Source organism: Gekko japonicus, unplaced genomic scaffold (genome assembly GCF_001447785.1).
Source record: "Gekko japonicus isolate JY-2015 unplaced genomic scaffold, Gekko_japonicus_V1.1 scaffold362, whole genome shotgun sequence".
Lineage (NCBI taxonomy): Eukaryota > Metazoa > Chordata > Lepidosauria > Squamata > Gekkonidae > Gekko > Gekko japonicus.
The window spans coordinates 894,859-912,000 of NW_015160220.1; the positions used below are offsets into that span (position 1 = coordinate 894,859).

A 17,142-nucleotide genomic window follows, 5' to 3' on the forward strand; every position below is an offset into this window, starting at 1 on the left:
TTTGCAAATGCATGGCTGTGATTGGCTATGGGGACCCCTCTCTCCCTCCTGTAAGTGCAGGGAGCTGGCGTGTCCCTGCGCGACCATAGGATGGGCGGGGGGCAAACGTCTCCAATGTGACATCATCACGTTGGGGATGATTCGCCTCCTCTGGGAATGCCCCCCAATGTTCCCCGCTGGGGGCTAAAATGGACTTGGCAACCTATGGCTAGGCCAGCTGGACTTTCCCTGTCTTCCTGCTGGGGTGGACTTCTTTCAATGCCCTCTGGTGGTCTACAGCTCTCTTGGGCCTTCCTGCTTCTGGCTCCACTGGGCCGCCATTGGGCCAAATCTGTGTGGTCTTGCTGTAGAGCAGCAGCCTACTTAAGAGCTTTTGCCTGTCCCTCCGATGTGCAATGAAGGCATGCCCTATTGGCGACCTGAGTTGCAGCAGCATTATTGTGGCCGGGAATAGGCACCCTGCCCAGCTTTGAACAAAACAAAACTTTTTAGAAGTAGAAAACATATGGAGTGAGATTCTAAATATACAATCTCCAGCAATGTTAGAATTCAATTTGAAGGGAACTTTTAACATAGGGAAGCATTTTTAAAATTATCCAGTCTAATAATGAACTTAAAAGCTTGCACATTGTTTTGTGTCTTGAGTGGCAAGCTTTCCCCCTCACTCCAGATACACAAAGGATGGCTAAGGTCCAACAGTGGTGGGGAAAGGTGACCTTATATGTTCAGAAATATTCTGGTAATTAAAGAGGTTATAACTATATATGTAATGTTAATATTTATATCTTGTATTATTGTATGTGTGTATTTGGTAGCACACAGGGTATACAGTAATCCTGTGGCTCTTTTTGTTGATAGTTATTGTGAATGTGCTTTCCACAAGCCACAGAGTTATTACCACTGCCTCATTGTATTCTTTATAGATTATATGCAATTTGTTCTGAATGTCAAATGCAAAGAATTCAGTGATTAGTAATATTTATGAAGGAGCTGCGGTGGCTCATGTGGTTAAGACGCTGAACTGCAGGCTGTGGAAGGTCAGTAGTTCAGCAGTTCGAGACCTGGGTGCCGCATGATGGAGTGAGCTCCCATCTCTAGTTCCAGCTCCTGCCAAACTAGCAGTTCGAAAGCAAGAAATTGCAAGTAGATAAATAGGTACCACTTTGGTGGGAAGGTAACAGCGTTCCTTGCGCCTTGGTGTTTAGTCATGCCGGCCACATGCCCACGGAAACGTCTTCGGACAGCGCTGGCTCTTCGGCTTTGAAACGGAGATGAGCACCGCAACCCTAGAGTCGGATTCGACTGGCTTTCGAGCAAGGGAACCTTTACCTTTAATATTTATGAAGTCTAATGTAGCTTTTCATAGTCCTGCATATCATGTACTCTCTGATAGTTCCTCTCCAGTACTCTCTTAAAGGAACAAAGACACAACTTTTTCTCTTCTGCATCTTTCAGTCTCCTAAGCAATTTGGAAAAATAGAGAAAGATACAACTTTAATGTATTTATCTGCAAATATATTTAAAATATTTTCGTTGATTTGCATTATGCTATAAGTAGCATCTAAACAGTAGATGACATATAATCAGGGCTTTTTTTTTCTTTGGGGAACTTGCAGGAATGGAGTTCTGGAACCTCTTCTACAAAATCCTTTTAAAATGTTAAAAAGTTCACGAGCGTTCCAGCACCTCTTTTTTTTTTTTTTTTTTTTAAGTCCTGCATATAATGTTATTCAAGGCCAACAACCTCTGTATCAATCTTGGTGGGTTCCAAACCTGCACTTAACATGTACTCAACAGAAACAAGAATTAATGAGGTAGGCAAACAGGTAAACATCTAAGAAGGGGTAGGAAACTAATAAGGTTCCAAGGCGTGAATCTTCTGCTATGCTTTTTGCGCTTGTCAGTTCAGCGGTATGAATTCCAGGCTCTTCTTCCCAAGGCTCAGAAAAAGAAAATCTACTTCCTGTAACAATACTACTCCCAGTAGCCAGTGTTCATCAGTCTTTAACTTTACTTTTGTCTGATAATAGGATTCCTTTGCTCCTCCACAATCCCCATAGCTGCTTTTTAGGGTTGCCAGCCTCCAGGTGGGGCCTGGAGATCGCCTGCATTTGCAACTGATCTCCAGCTGACAGAGATCAGCTCCCCTGAAGAAAATGGATGCTTTGAAGGGTGGACTCCATGGCATTGTACCATACTGAGGCCCCTCCCCAAACCCCACCCTCTCCTACATCCATCCCCAAAGTCTCCAGGTATTTTTCCAACCCAGACCTGGTAACCCTAATGCTTTTCCACCTCTCAAAGGCCAGTTCCTGGCTGCAGTTCTGTCTTCAAACTTTTCTTTATCTTTTCCCTCCTCTTTGCCTCTTCCTTTTCCTGTAACCTCCTTCAAGAAAAGGCAACTATTTCTTAGGTCAGAGTTAGGGGCTGTTGGGAGATGTAGTCCCTAATCTCAGAATTTCCACTTGTCTTCTTTTGTGCCTGGTCACCCTTCTTAAGCAGTTTCTAAACACAGAAAAAATGTTTTTGTATTTTAATGCATATATATGTAAATATCTTTAAAATATTATTTTGATCTGCAGCATACCTTAGCCATTTGAGAGCCAATGAAATGTAGAGGTTAGAGTGTTGGACAATAATCAGGACACCCAGGTTTATATCTCTGCTCTTCCAGGAAAGCTTGCTGGTGACTTTGGGCCAGTCACACCCTCTCAGCCTAACCTCCTTGCAGGGTTGTACTGAGGATAAAATGGAAGAGAGGAGGATAGTGAAAGCTGCTTTGGGTCTCCATTAGGGAGAAAGGCAGGGCGTAAATGAAGTAAAATAAATAAGTGGGATCTAAACAGGAGAAATCCCACCAGCTGAATGACTTTGGTGTATTTTATTTTGAAATTCTAATTATGAGACTGATTGCGGTGTCACTTCTTGTGATCAGATGAGGTCAGAAACAGAACAAAGATTCTTTATTTCTGCTCTAATGCATTGAGATTCTTGGTTGTCATAGTCTGGTGTGACATATAGATAGCTTGTTTCAAGCTACACCTAATTTCAAGGCATAAATCCAAACATTTATTTTTTTCCTTCTGTGCCAAAGAAAGGTTCATAATGTTTATACAAAGTTATTACAATTAAAAATTTACAATTGGATAAAATAATGAATATTTTTCCTGTTTATTGTGCTGAATCATGCTGAGGAGCTAACACTTGCTTCTTATTTTCATTGAAATAAATCCTGACCTGATGCATTCATAAACTGTAACCATCTGTGTATTTTTCATGAATAACATGACATGACATAAATGAATATTATAAAAGTTATATTGTTTTGAAAACGTATTGGAAGATTAATTTACCTCTATAGTGGCCTGGCTTTGCATCCTCCTGTCCTGTAGAGGGAGACAAGACATACCGTGTTTCCCCGAAAATAAGACACTGTCTTATATTTATTTTTTCTCAAGAAGACACACTAGGGCTTATACCACAGATGCATAGAAATCCTGCTAGGGCTTATTTTGAGGGTAGGTCTTATTTTCGGGGAAACAGGGTACTTACCTTTTACTGGGGCTTTTCTTCCTTCTAATAAGACAGTTTGTCAGTCTTACTGAGATAGAGATCTGTAAAGTTTTAAGGCCTTAGATAGGTCTTCATCTGCCTAAGGCCTTGGGGAAGTGTCTGTCTTTGTATATCTCTGCTGCTCTGATTCTGCAAAGGTTAATTTTCTTCAGCATTTCTGGATTTATGTTTGCTGGCAGGCTGTAAGTTAGATGTTCCCTTTTTTCCCTTTGCCCAACTAGAACTTTTTACCGAGGGGGTTTTCTATTATTTGTCGCCTAACAATGCTGCAATGTATTACACTGCAGGCCTCAGCAGGTAAAATATATTTTCTTCATTTGTTCATATGCATTTCTTTGTTTCCTCTTCACATTATGCCTGTTCTGTAGGCTGGCAGTGAAACAATGATTCAGTTTTATTTAGGAGAGACAGCCAGAATGCTTTGATGGTGGCAAAAGAAGTTTAAATTTGAATAGAAATATCTGGGGCCAAAGATATATTAAAGAAAAAATGTGCTCATGTAGTAAGGTTTTGTTAAGCAATCCAACCAACAAACAAAAAATCCTGACTCTATAAGAGTATTGTTTATGGGCAGCTGCACAGATTTTCCTGAAAAGAATTATGGAAAGACAAAGGTTATGTTTTCTAACTTCATTAGAAATGTCTTCAATTTAAGGAAAAATTTCAGAATGGTAACTACATCAGAAACTAACCTTATACTTACATCCAGAACAGAATCCTATATTCAGAATCCCTTTTAGAGATCAACCGTTTTAAGTTGTGGTAAGCAACAATGTACTTCATCAGATGCATAAAGTTGGATGTAATCTCTTTGTATGATTACTTACCTTTAAAAAAGAGAAATCAGGTTAATAGGAACACAACATGTATTTACAAGGCCTTCCAGCCACATGTAGGAACATGTATTGCCCATTCGTTCTCTGTTGGTAATGGTTATTGGTCTGCTCTTCTCATAAAGCCCTCATTCATTCATTCATTCATTCATTCATTCATTCATTCATTCATTCATTCATTCATTCCCTGCCTTTCTCCCCAAGGTGGACCCAAATTGGCTTAGATTGTTTTCCTCTCCATTTTATCCTCACAATAACAATGTGAGGAAAGTTAGGCTAAGAGTGTGTGACTGGCCCAAAATCACCCAGCAAGTTTCCGTTGCAGAGCAGGGATTCATACCTCAGTCTCCCAGATCCTAATTTGACACTTGAACCACTGTGCCACAATGGCGCTCTCTCTTTTTAAAATAAATGTTCCTATTTCAGAATACAGCCGAATCTGCTTTTATGACTCACCAGTGACTCCTTTACTAGTCAAAGAGTCACTTCTAGTTTAAGTAAAGGATGAAAAACATAATTAAGTACATTATTAAATATAAAGAGAACACACAGATATCAATGTCACACTACTTAGGCAAGTGTCAACAGATAATGCTGCCAGTTTTGTCCTTGCTTAACTAGTTCCCATGAGCTAGTGAAGGGTCTTGGCCTGCAGTTTTAGTATCCCACTTCTACACAAAAACATATATTTTTTGTATGTTATCTGCTTACAGTCAGGTATCAGTTTGATTAATACCTTATTGGTACAATAAAGCCTATTAGCAACAAAGCATAGAATTTAAGGTTATCATAATCTTTTCTCTCATTGTTTTCTCACATAGTTTGTACTGAGACCAGGTCAAGCTGCTACAGTTCTCTTGAAACAAATAGTGTTGCATCAGAATTAACTTCAGTGGTGTTCTGCTGTTTAATACAACTTGACCTTTGCTCATTGAATTTATTAATTAGTTCTGTACACCTCTGGCATTGGTTTTCAATATAATGAATTTAAATATGAAAACGTTGACAGTCTGAATGCATAGTTCCTTTATTGCCTAAACCGTTTAGCCTTGACATAGCGTTGGCAGGTCTTGGTTGGGAAATACCTGGAGATTAACACATTGAATTCACTGCCACAGGAAGTGGTGGTGGCTACAAGCATGGACGGCTTCAAAAGGGAATTAGATAGGCATATGGAGCAGAGGTCCATCAGTGGCTATTAGCCACAAGGTATAGATAGGGGCTCTGGGGCAAGTGATGATCTGTCTTCTTGGTGCTTGGGGGGGCCAACAGTGGGAGGGCTTCTAATGTCCTGGCCCCACTGGTGGACCTCCTGATGGCACCTGGTATTTTTGGCCACTGTGTGACAGAGTGTTGGACTAGATGGGCCTTTGGCCTAATCCAACATTGGCGTCTCTTATGTTCTTATGAGATCTGGGGGTGGAGCCTGGGGAGGGTGAAGTTTGAGGAGGGGCGAGACCTCAGGGTACAGTGTTGTAGAGTCCACCCTCCAAAGCAGCCATTTTCTCCAGGGGAACTGATCTCTGTAGTCTGGAGATCAATTGTAATACTGGAAGATCTCCTGGCCCCACCTGGAGGCTGGCAACTCTACCTTGACACCTTCTGAAAGCTGCAACTATTTATCTTGAATTAGTCTTTCTTTCTTTCTTTCTTTCTTTCTTTCTTTCTTTCTTTCTTTCTTTCTTTCTTTCTTTCTTTCTTTCTCTCTTTCTCTCTTTCTTTCTCTCTCTCTTTCTCTCTCTCTCTCTCTCTCTCTCTCTCTTGATAATTTTATCTATTAATTTGTAACATATGTAAGCCTTGAAAGTAGCAGGGTGTAGGGGATTACCTGTATGTAGGTTTACTAATCATTAAGCTATTTTATTGCTACATTTTTGTTTTTTCTTTCTCTCACGTAAAAGGTGACCTTCATTGTCAGCAATAGCTGAGATTTGTTTGCTGATTTACCGTTGACTTTGGACTATACAAGTCTTAGATTACCCTTGTTATTCCACTCTTAGGCTGATCTTGTAACAAAGGACTTGCAGAACTTTTATTGTGTGATGAAGATTTATGCTTTGTGTGGAAAGTGTTCCTGGTTGGGAATGTTATAAAATAGATTCATCGACTGCTATAAACATTACCCAGTAATGTAATCTCCCCAGCTGTTTCTGTGGTGATTTTATTCTATCAAAATCAGATCAATGGAAATGGAAATCTTTCTTCTGTTTAAAGCTATTTTATATCTTATATATTTAATTTAGTGTTTATAGTAGATAATGAAGAAGAAAAACATCACATAGCAAAATATCAAAGAACATTTCTGGAGCAGGAACTGTAATTTCCAACTTTGGACTTCACCATTGTATTTTCATATTTTGTTTCTTTCATAAATCTCTTGAAATCAATTGAATCCCAGCATTATTAAAGTAAGATGAAGTTTTATAATAACATCTAATATAATTTGTAAAAAAATATGGGTCGGATACAGTGATCTGTTAATGGAAGACCCTGATTTATGTAGATTTTTGCCACATTTCCCATTCTACAGTAGTGCCTTCCAGCTTCTAGAAAGTTGATTTCCAAAGTCACTGGTATAGTCTGAACAGGGGATGGGGTACCAGTGAGGATGGGTAAGAGTGCAAAATCAAGTGGGTAGTTTCACATCTTTCTCCCTCCTCATTGCAGCCCTCAACCCCTTATAGCTGCAGGGTCCACACAGGTCCCAGGAATCAACTTTTCTGGGAGCTGGAAGAGATTGCTGAGGGACATGAAACATAGCAACTCTGTTGAACTGAACCCCATATGTAATTCTTTTATATATTTTGCATGGGATCAGGGACTGTATTTAAAACAACAACACAGCTTTCCTGTGAAATCTTAATTAAACTGCACAGAATTCTGCAGGAGTGACAATGGAAAAAGTATTCTGCTATACACAGAACAGAGTGTACAGCAAATTTAAATATTTTTGTTCACCCTCATAAAGTTGCAAGTCTCCAGATGGGACTTGAAGATCTTCTGAAAATGCAGTTGACCTCCAGACTACAGAGATCAGTTTCACTGGAGAAAAAGGCTGCCTTGGAGGGTGGACTCTATGGCAATATATCTTACCGAGGTTCCTCTGCTCCTTAAATCCCACAATTCTGAGGCTTCACCTCAAAATCATCAGGAATCTGCCAACCTGGAGTTAGCAACCCCCACAAAATATCAGTTCCCAAACAACTACTATTCATCTAATTTCCCCATCACTTGTCCCAAATGTTATAACAATTTTAGAAGAACAAAAATTCATTTGTGCAGAAAAGTAAAGGGTCATTAGGGTTGAAGATAAAATGATGGGTGGAGTGAAGGTCTTGGGCTCCTGGGACAAAAAAGGCTGTAATCTGCTTTTGCTCAGTTGTTGTCTTGCATTTTAAAATTACTAGGCTTCTATATCTAATATATACTGAATCTATAGTTGATATGTGTTTCAGTGTAGCCACAAATCAATGACCATTACATACTTCCTGATGAAGAGTTGTGTGTAAATGAAACTGATCCTCTGAAAGGCAATTTTTTTTGCCTTTTAAAGTACATTTTGCAGATAAACAACAATATTTATGCAGAGGAATTTAAAACTCCTTCTTTATAGAATACAGATCCTAAAACATCCTAAGTAACAAGTGTGACTAAGGTTTCCCTTTCTTCAATGTAGTTGCTTAACTGAAGCTTATTGGCTGGAACTGTCTAGATAGGGCTTTCCTGATTTCAAACCTCCACATTCTAACTGAAATTCCAACACAAACAGGGAATTAGCCTGTTGACCCATACAAGAGTCAACTAAATTATCATCAGATTTCTTTGAACAGGTTCTTTCAGGAGATATGTAAAGCTTAAGACAAGCAGAAAAGAAAGTAAAAAGAGTAAAAGGGGTGTGTATTGGAGGGATAGTACCTAATATGTCTCATTGTCTCTGATGGGTCAGTTTACTTTGAAGATGTTCTCTTCACTGTTTTACACGATTTTACTGTTTTACTTTATTCATTAGCAGTTAGAAAGTTAGAATTTCTAATTAATGTCCAACTAATTAAAATGTGAATGTAGGTAAAAGTCCCATTGATTAAGCAGTGCTGAGATTCCTTGTCCTGCTTTGCTATATTTCACAGTGAAACAAATAGCGTAAAATTTCTATGAAAGAAAAGGACTATTCTGCTGGCAGTGAAGTGCTTCTGATTGATTTGAAGGACCTTTTTTAGTCATGGCTTTATATCTTGCTCAAGTAAAAGAGAAGTGAATTTAACAGAGAAAAGGAAGACATAAGGTAATATCAATACTACTAACACTGTTCTTTCTGTTTTTATGTTTTGCCACATTAATAACTTTGCCTGAATGTGGGCATTATAGTGGCTGATTGTTGGCTGGGTCTTTCTCCCTTCCCTTCTCTCTTCTGTGTTGTCTGTTCAGCTAGGTCAGTTAACCAGACACTCCCTGTTTTGTATATTTGCATATTGCTCTGTGCATATATATGTGAGTGTACAGTTGTGAAATCCCAGCTTTTAAAAGGTAAAAATTATGATCTGAGGTGGCAGATAACATGGCTGGTGGGTGAAAACTGTACTAGCAAATCTATGGAACTTTTTGGCGCAGAATTGCCGTTTCTAAATGTAGACCTTCTTATAATTTGGTCACAGTCAAAAGAGTAGATCCCATCTAAGAAGAGACTGCATGTTTGCAATAGAGTAATCCATGATGTAGGTAAAAAAATGTATCACTGTTACTTTTGCATCTCTGGCTCTAAGAATGACCATATACAAAACTTATAAGAATATATTGTATTCTAGTTGTATTCTAGTTGTATTCTTAGTGATTTTATACTTGTATAGGATTGTTAGCCTCTAGGTAGGGTCTGGAGATCTCCTGGAGTTACATCTGATTGATTTGAAGGACCTTTTTTAGTCATGGCTTTATATCTTGCTCAAGTAAAAGAGAAGTGAATTTAACAGCCTCTAGGTAGGGTCCATCTCCTGGCGGGAGATGGTCCATGGGGTCGCGAAGAGTCGGACTCGACTGTGCGACTGAACAACAACAACAACAAGGTAGGGTCTGGAGATCTCCTGGAGTTACATCTGATCTCCAAACAATAGAGATCATGGAGACAATGGCTGCTTTGGAGGGTGGACTCTATGGCATTATACCCTACTTAGGTCCCTCCCCAGGCTCCACCCCCAAATATCCAGGGATTGGCAACCATATGCATGCAAGCAATTTGTAGCTTTGTTCACAGAGCAGGGAAAGTTTCTGTAATTATTCAAGAGTCAGCATAATGATTTTTTTAAAAAATCTAAAGTTTATGTTTCTTTTCAGTTTCTTTTAACAGCTGGTTAAGGTTTATTATGTACCAACCCTTCAGTTGTTCTGTGAGGTTGTTAAAATAAGTTTAAAGTTTAACTTTTCCTTTCACACTCCATTATGCAAACTGACACAGTATTTACACTACTCTAAGCATCTGTCTGTACATATAATCCTAACTGCAGTTTAAGTGTTTTGGCTAATAACAGTGGTGGTTTCAATTCCATACAACTTCAACTCCCATTTACGTTTTCAATGAGCATTGGGGTTTTTTCTTTGAAAGGGACACACCTTCTCTCTTTTGGTTCAAAGGTACTCAGAATATGGAATACATATTAAATTATAGCATTTCACAAGACATTTTAATTTTTTGAACAAATCAAATTTATATGTGTTACCTGTGGAGCATAAATATAAAATAATTTTGTAAAGATATATGAAATAAGCTGGAGCAGAGCATTGAACACCATGGAGCAGATGGCTTGTATCCACTTTAAAATTATCATCAAGAAATATATAGCTAAATTGGCTTTGGTTGCCTTGAAACACTGATAACTTTTTAATGATCTCTGTTATTATTTGCAAGCAAAATTAATAATTGCTGTTGATTTGACCATTTTATCTTCTCCTTCAGCAACAAGGCTGAAACATCTATTAATTGTTCAGGAATCGTTCAGCCTTCTCTTTTCCTTACATTCTTTTTTATATGCAGTGATTTCCTCCCCATGGCGGTGCGTTAAAACATCTAACCTCACTTCTGTAGGCTGAAGTGCTACACTGCAGTAAAATCATTGCCAGTTGATTCTGCTCATTGCATAACTGGGACCTTGACTATTGACTGTAGTAGAATAAGAGTTACAGTATATGGAATCATGAGCAGGATAAAACTTCATTGTCCTTATCAATTTCCCTTCATATACAAAACAAGGTTTATCAGTATTGCAGTGATTAATTAGTGTTCTCCTGTGGTCAGACAGGAGAAAGAGAAAGGGAGAAATCTATATGTAACTCTGTGTGAGCATGTGTGTGCGTTGCAGCCAGCTTATGGTGGCCCCATAGGGTTTTCAAGGCAAGAGATATTCAGAGGTGATTTGCCATTGCCCAGATCTATGTAGCAACCCTGGACTTCTTTGGTGGTATCCCATCCAAATACTAGCCAGGACTGACCCTGCTTAGCTTGTGAAATCTGAAGAGATTGGGCTAGCCTAGCCTATCCAGGTCAGGGCACGTCATTAGCTGAATGAAACAAGCATCTTCTAGTTGCTGGGCTGGCAATAAAATACCTTGAATTGCATGATGCTGGTGTTTACACTAAGGTTGCCAAGGTCTATCTTCACTCCCAGCGGGGGACTTTGGGGGGCATTCCTGGAAGGGGGCGGGGCATCCCGAATGTGATGACATCATGTTGGGGATGTCCCCCCCGCTCGTCCAACAGGGGCGCCGGCTCCCTGCAGTTAAAGCTGCCCCTTTAACTGCAGGGAGCTGGCATTTCCGCGTGCCCAATCGGCTGGCCCGCAGCCACCCCCTCCCTCTTCTGTCTCAAGAGAGAAGGGAGAGGGGTGGCGGCAGGTGTTGGGGCTTGGAGGCAGGTAGACGCTTCCAAAAAGCAGGAAGGCCCTGCCAAACCTGGGGGTTTGGCAACCCTAGTTTACACTGTTATTGTGGAGGGGGCTGTAGTCTCGATATGTGGGCTGTATCAAAGTAATATTTTTTTTTTGTCATTTCAGCTATGAAGTCTTACATTCCAGTTTTCATTCTTCTGTGGAATGCTGTTGGGATTGCAAGGACTGCCAAAATCGTTGTTGTGCCCACAGTTATGTTTGAAAGCCATCTGTATATTTTCAAGACCGTGGCCTCTGCCTTGCATGAGCAAGGCCACCAGACAGTTTTCCTTCTGTCTGAGGGCAGAAAAATCCCTCCGTCTAATCACTATAGACTGCTCCATTACCCGGGGCTCTTTAATAGCACCACCTCAGATGAGTTTCTTCAATCCAAAATGAGAAATATCTTTTCTGGGAGACATACCATTCTGGAACTGTTTGACATACTGGATCACTATACCAAGAACTGTGACATGATTGTGGGCAACAAGAAGCTCCTCCAAACCATGAAACAGGAAAAATTTGACCTGCTGCTAGTGGATCCTAATGAGATGTGTGGATTTGTTATTGCTCATCTATTAAGGGTTAAATATGCTGTTTTTTCCACTGGCCTTTGGTATCCAGCAGAAGTTGGTGCTCCAGCACCTTTAGCATACGTTCCAGAATTTAATTCACTTCTCACAGATCACATGAATTTGCTAGAGAGGATCAAGAACACTCTTGTTTATCTGGTTTCAAGATTTGGAGTCAGTTTTTTGGTTCTGCCAAAATATGAAAGGATAATGCAGAAGTACAATGTACAGCCAGAAAGGTCCATGTATGAACTGGTGCATGGATCCAGCCTGTGGATGCTGTGTACTGATGTAGCATTAGAGTTTCCAAGACCCACGCTACCAAATGTTGTATATGTGGGAGGAATCCTTACCAAACCAGCCAGTCCTCTACCAGAAGTAAGGTTTGCTAATTTTTTTTTACTTTTATGGTGATATTTTCTAGTTACTGCATTTTATACTCAAGTGATTTGTAAATTTTTATAGTTTGTCATCTTTCTAATAATGCTTATGCAAGATATTGTAATTCATGTTATGATTTCTTTTGCCCTCTTATTTATCGTAGTAGGAAATTGTCTTAGTTATTAACTGTAAGTGAATTTGAGCCTAGCTGAGAAGTTTATTAATAAACAGAACTGTTAATTCAGTAGATGAAATTTGATACTACTAAATTTGAAATACTAGTCCTAAACATACAAAATAGTAAAAAGAAAGCATGAATCCCCCTCCATATTTACAAGAAATAAAGAGGTTTTTTAAACATTTTTTTAACTGTTGTTAGTGAAGAGAGACATCAGGAACCTAAATGTAAAGTAAGCCTGGCTGTTGCTGCTGTGGCTCTAGCCAGACCATAGTTTAGAGTCATAGGCCCCTGCCACATGGGGGGGGAGAGCATGGGCAAAGTGTGGCTTTTGAAAGCCACACCAAAAGAGACACGTGGCGGCGGGATCACATAGATCCCCTGAGCCGCCGCGCACTTCCTCCCCATGCGCAGTTCGGCCAGGAGCCTGGATTGCTCTGGACGACGGGCGCGCCGGCAATCCCACGACCGCGCTTGATGCGGCGTTCCAGGTAAGTCCTCCTCTGTAGGTGGTTCTTTTTTGCAGCAGGTTTTCTGGCTTTAGGGACGGATCGGGGACGGGTGCGCGCCACTTCCCAGATGTTGCGGTGAGATCATGCCCGTTTGCTGCGCCTCCGATCCATCCCTCTCCCGGGCCAAAACCTTCCGTGTGACCGGGACCAGTATCTCTAAGAATGCAAATAGGACTTTTCAGTAGTAGTGAATGGGGACACAGTGAGTGTTCATAGTTTTTCTTTTATATGGAAAGCTTGTACCTGGAATACCATTGGGATGCACTGACAAAAATTAATGGAGAAGCTACATGCTTTTCAAAAAAACAACCTAACAAGAGAATGAAGGAGGAAACTGTGGTAAAAACATACATTCTTATTCATTTATGTACTCTATGAGGATATACGTATCTCTGTGTCACATTTGTGCTCAGTAGTGCCTCGTGGTAGGGGCACCTGTTACAGTGTCCCATTTTTGCCCACCCTCACCATCCTTTGCCATGAACCCTTTATTTACTGTTCCTTACACTCACACAGCTAAAGAGTGCTGTCCCTTTAATTTGCCTCTGCAGTCCTTTCTCTAGGTTTGGCACCCATCTGCTGGCCCTGCCTCACCAGGGAGGAGTTCTGCCTGTTCTTGCTGTCAGCTGCCTGGTTCTCTTGGTCTCTGGGGCCTATCTGTTCCTTGAGAACCATATCTGTTTCTGTCTTTACTGAGCTGACAGCCAGTAGTAGTCCTTCCCCTCTCTCAGCTGGTGGTGCCTTTTTATCAGGTTCCAGTCTGGGGAAGAGGAAGCTGTCCTACCCTGCAGTCCTGCTCCACCCCAACCCCAACTGTATTAAAACTCAGCCAGGGTGGCGGCGGCACAGGACTCATGCACAACTCTTGTGGCTCTCCTCCCTCATGCTTTCTTTTTGATTTTGCCATATTAATTCATCTGGAATGTCATAATTTGATTTCGTTTTCACAATCAATAATGCTGAGACTTGGAGTCCATGGAGGTCTTGAAATCAGAAGCCCAATCATGGATTCCTTACACAGGCTGTTTTATTTACCAATCCAGGCACCTGAAGGTGTGGTTCACTTCACCCACCCCAGGGTTGCACTGCATTACATAGGATAAGAGCTACGATGCTGCAACCTGCCTTCAACTTCTCCCTTTTTTTCTTGCCAGCCTCCACTCACTTCCCCTTCCTCCCTTTTTACAGCTTCAGCTTCACACATGGCCCTTGAGCTAAGCCCTGTCCTCCTCTGTTCCTTGCGCTACCTAAAAACAGCTGGACCCAGAGAGTCATTGTTCTCCAACCCAGTCTTGCTCACTGCCTCCACACCCTTTGAGCTTCCCTGGGCCTGACTGCCAAGGCTGCCTTGTTGCTGCAGCTATCCTTAATGTACCTTTCTGCCCCTGGTCCCACCCTGCTCCGTCCAGGTGATTGTTGCTGCTGGGCCCAAGGGCCTCTCATGCCCTGCCAAGTAATTTGTTTCTGGTTAGCCTGTCACAGCTGGTTTAAACTCACTTCTGAGATTAATAACTGTAGCACAGTATTTGTATTAATGTATGAGTGGGTTAGTACTCCCCCCCCTTTTTAGGGTCCCAATGGTGGCATCAGCATGCCCATATGTGCCTGCTTTGTATATAATTCTAATGACCAAGAAAACATGGATCCTTTCCCCTACCTTTCAGAAATATGGGAGGTAGGATCCCTGGGTGAGGGGTACCTTGCCTGAGATTTTCATACCAATTAGTTGGGTGGGGGAAATACAGGTTAAAATGTGTTTCTCTGTTGAAATCTCTCTGATTAACTAATCTAAAAGCATGCCATTGTGGTATTGAATCTGGACAACATTTTTAATCAATGAATCTACTGGGATTTGAATGAAGTTTCTTTGTATACTCCTTGTAATTAAGCTGCTTGTCAATACAAGTTGGCTAAATTGTATTAAAAATAATCTGGTTAATTGACTGGATGAATAAACTAACAATTGACTAGATGAATAAACTAACAATACAGTAAGAATTTTATTTTGGATTAATTAACTAGAAGAACTGTGCTTCACATTAGGCTTGCCAAGCCCCCCGCTGGGGGCCAGCAAACTATCGCTTTAAACCCCCTCTACCCACTTTTTAAAAATTGGGCCCCAGGGGGAAAAAATGGCGGCCAGAAAATGATGCTCTAGGATTTAAGTCCTCCAAGTCTCTATGGCTCTGAAAACCATAGAGACAAGGGCTAGAGTGTCAGTTCCCTCTAGTGTGCGCTGGTGCGAGGTGGGTGTGGGCATCTGCTGCGCGGTTGCGGGGCACCTGGAGAAGATCAGCAAGGGAAGCAAGCACGTGCCAGATGACCGCTCCCGTTCCAGCCCTTGAGTCCTTGCGTCTCACCAGCTCTCAACCACCCTGTAAGACAGGTTTGGCTGAGAGAGAGAAAAAATTCTCCAATTAACCCATTGGCTGAGCTGGTAAGCTGAACTGCTGTCCCAACCCTTTTCCTGGGGCTTTGAAGGAGTTCCCCTACTGTGCAAGTGCTCTCTTCTGTTGGCTTCAAGTGGGGGCACAGCCGTAATTTGCAAGATTAATTTCACTCCTCTCACTCTGAGAAGGTGCAGCTAGTTGTCATTCAAGCTGCACAAAGTGGAGGTTCCTTTCTCCCCCCGCAAGCGCCGATCTCTTGCTCTTGTGTAGAATGCTCTGGAGTCTTCTTGCACCAAAGCGGTGGAAACAGCCGATTGCTGTAGGTCTGGGTTTGATTCCCTCTTTTCCCGGGGGTGGGTTTGAGCTGTAAACCAGCCTTGCAAAAGCGTTCAGACTGCAGTTGTGGGTGGTTTTTTTGGAGGCAGATTTCTTTGGCTCTTAAACCGAAGCGGCTTCTCTCTCCCTGGCTACCACGCACCTTCTCTCCCACTCTTATGTGTGCTATTTGCAAGGCTAAGTCTGACACTTTGGTGTCTTGCTCTCTGTGTGAGGACCATAGAGCCTGTATTACAAAACTTCTTGCTGGTGGAAGAAAGCACAAAAGAGCCCTCAATGGTGATATGATAATGGCAGAACTATATAGTGGATTCTGATAAGTGTTCTGAATATACGTGCTTCTTGCATTCAGCATCTAGCAAACTTCTTGCATTCAGATTCCCACTGGGCTTGCTCCTAGGAGAGTATTCTGAGCATTGCAGCAGCTCTGAGAGATGCAAAAAGCCATCCAGGATTTCTGCAGGCAGGATAGAGATTTCGTTGGTTTAAAGGGTTGATGCGCTTAAAAATCCCTCAGACTCTTATTTCCCCTGTGATGATCTTTAAAATAGCTTTGCTTTGGGGCAAATTCTGCAGAAGCTCAGGGGCATTCCTTTCAAAATTTGTAGGTATAGGATTTAGGTGCCGGTTCCAAGGCTAACCCTTGTGGGGATGTACTATAGGAAGGATAGGATTGCCCATTGGAAACAATGGAAAACACTTAAGAACATAAGAACATAAGAGATGCCAATGTTCAATCAGGCCAAAGGCCCATCCAGTCCAACACTCTGTCACACAGTGGCCAGAAATACCAGGTGTCATCAGGAGGTCCACCAGTGGGGCCAGGACATTAGAAGCCCTCCCACTGTTGACCCCCCCAAGCACCAAGAAGACAGAGCATCACTTGCCCCAGAGACCTTGTGGCTAATAGCCACTGATGGACCTCTGCTCCATATGCTTATCTAATTCTCTTTTGAAGCCGTCCATGCTTGTAGCCGCCACCACTTCCTGTGGCAGTGAATTCCATGTATTAATCACTCTTTGGGTGAAGAAGTACTTCCTTTTATCCGTTCTAACCCGACCGCTCAGCAATTTCATTGAGTGCCCACGAGTTCTTGTATTGTGAGAAAGGGAGAAAAGTACCTCTTTCTCTGCCTGCTCTATCCCATGCATAATCTTATAAACCTCAATCATGTCACCCCTCAGTCGTCGTTTCTCCAAGCTTAAGAGCCCTAAGGGCTTTAACCTTTCCTCATAGGGAAAGTGTTCCAACCCTTTTATCATTCGAGTTGCCCTTTTCTGCACTTTATCCAAAGCTATAATATCCTTTTTTAGGTGTGGTATTCCACAGTATTCCAAATGAGGTTGCACCATTGATTTATGTAGGGGTATTAGTAAGTAAGTAGTAAGTAAGTAAGTTTATTAAGAACAGTCATAAGACCAGCAAATGAACCAAAATATTAAACACAGAGTCTAC

General features: G+C 41.4%; 1 protein-coding gene across 1 annotated transcript in view; it reads left to right on the forward strand.

The window, feature by feature from the left end:
• The first annotated feature begins 11,442 nt into the window (after positions 1-11,442).
• The window catches only part of UGT8 (UDP glycosyltransferase 8), a 44,360-nt gene continuing 38,660 nt past the window's right edge, over positions 11,443-17,142 (forward strand). Inside the window, exon 1 of the mRNA XM_015411053.1 lies at positions 11,443-12,267. Coding sequence (XP_015266539.1) covers positions 11,446-12,267 — 822 coding nt within the window. The 5' untranslated portion in view covers positions 11,443-11,445. The remainder of the gene's footprint in view (positions 12,268-17,142) is intronic.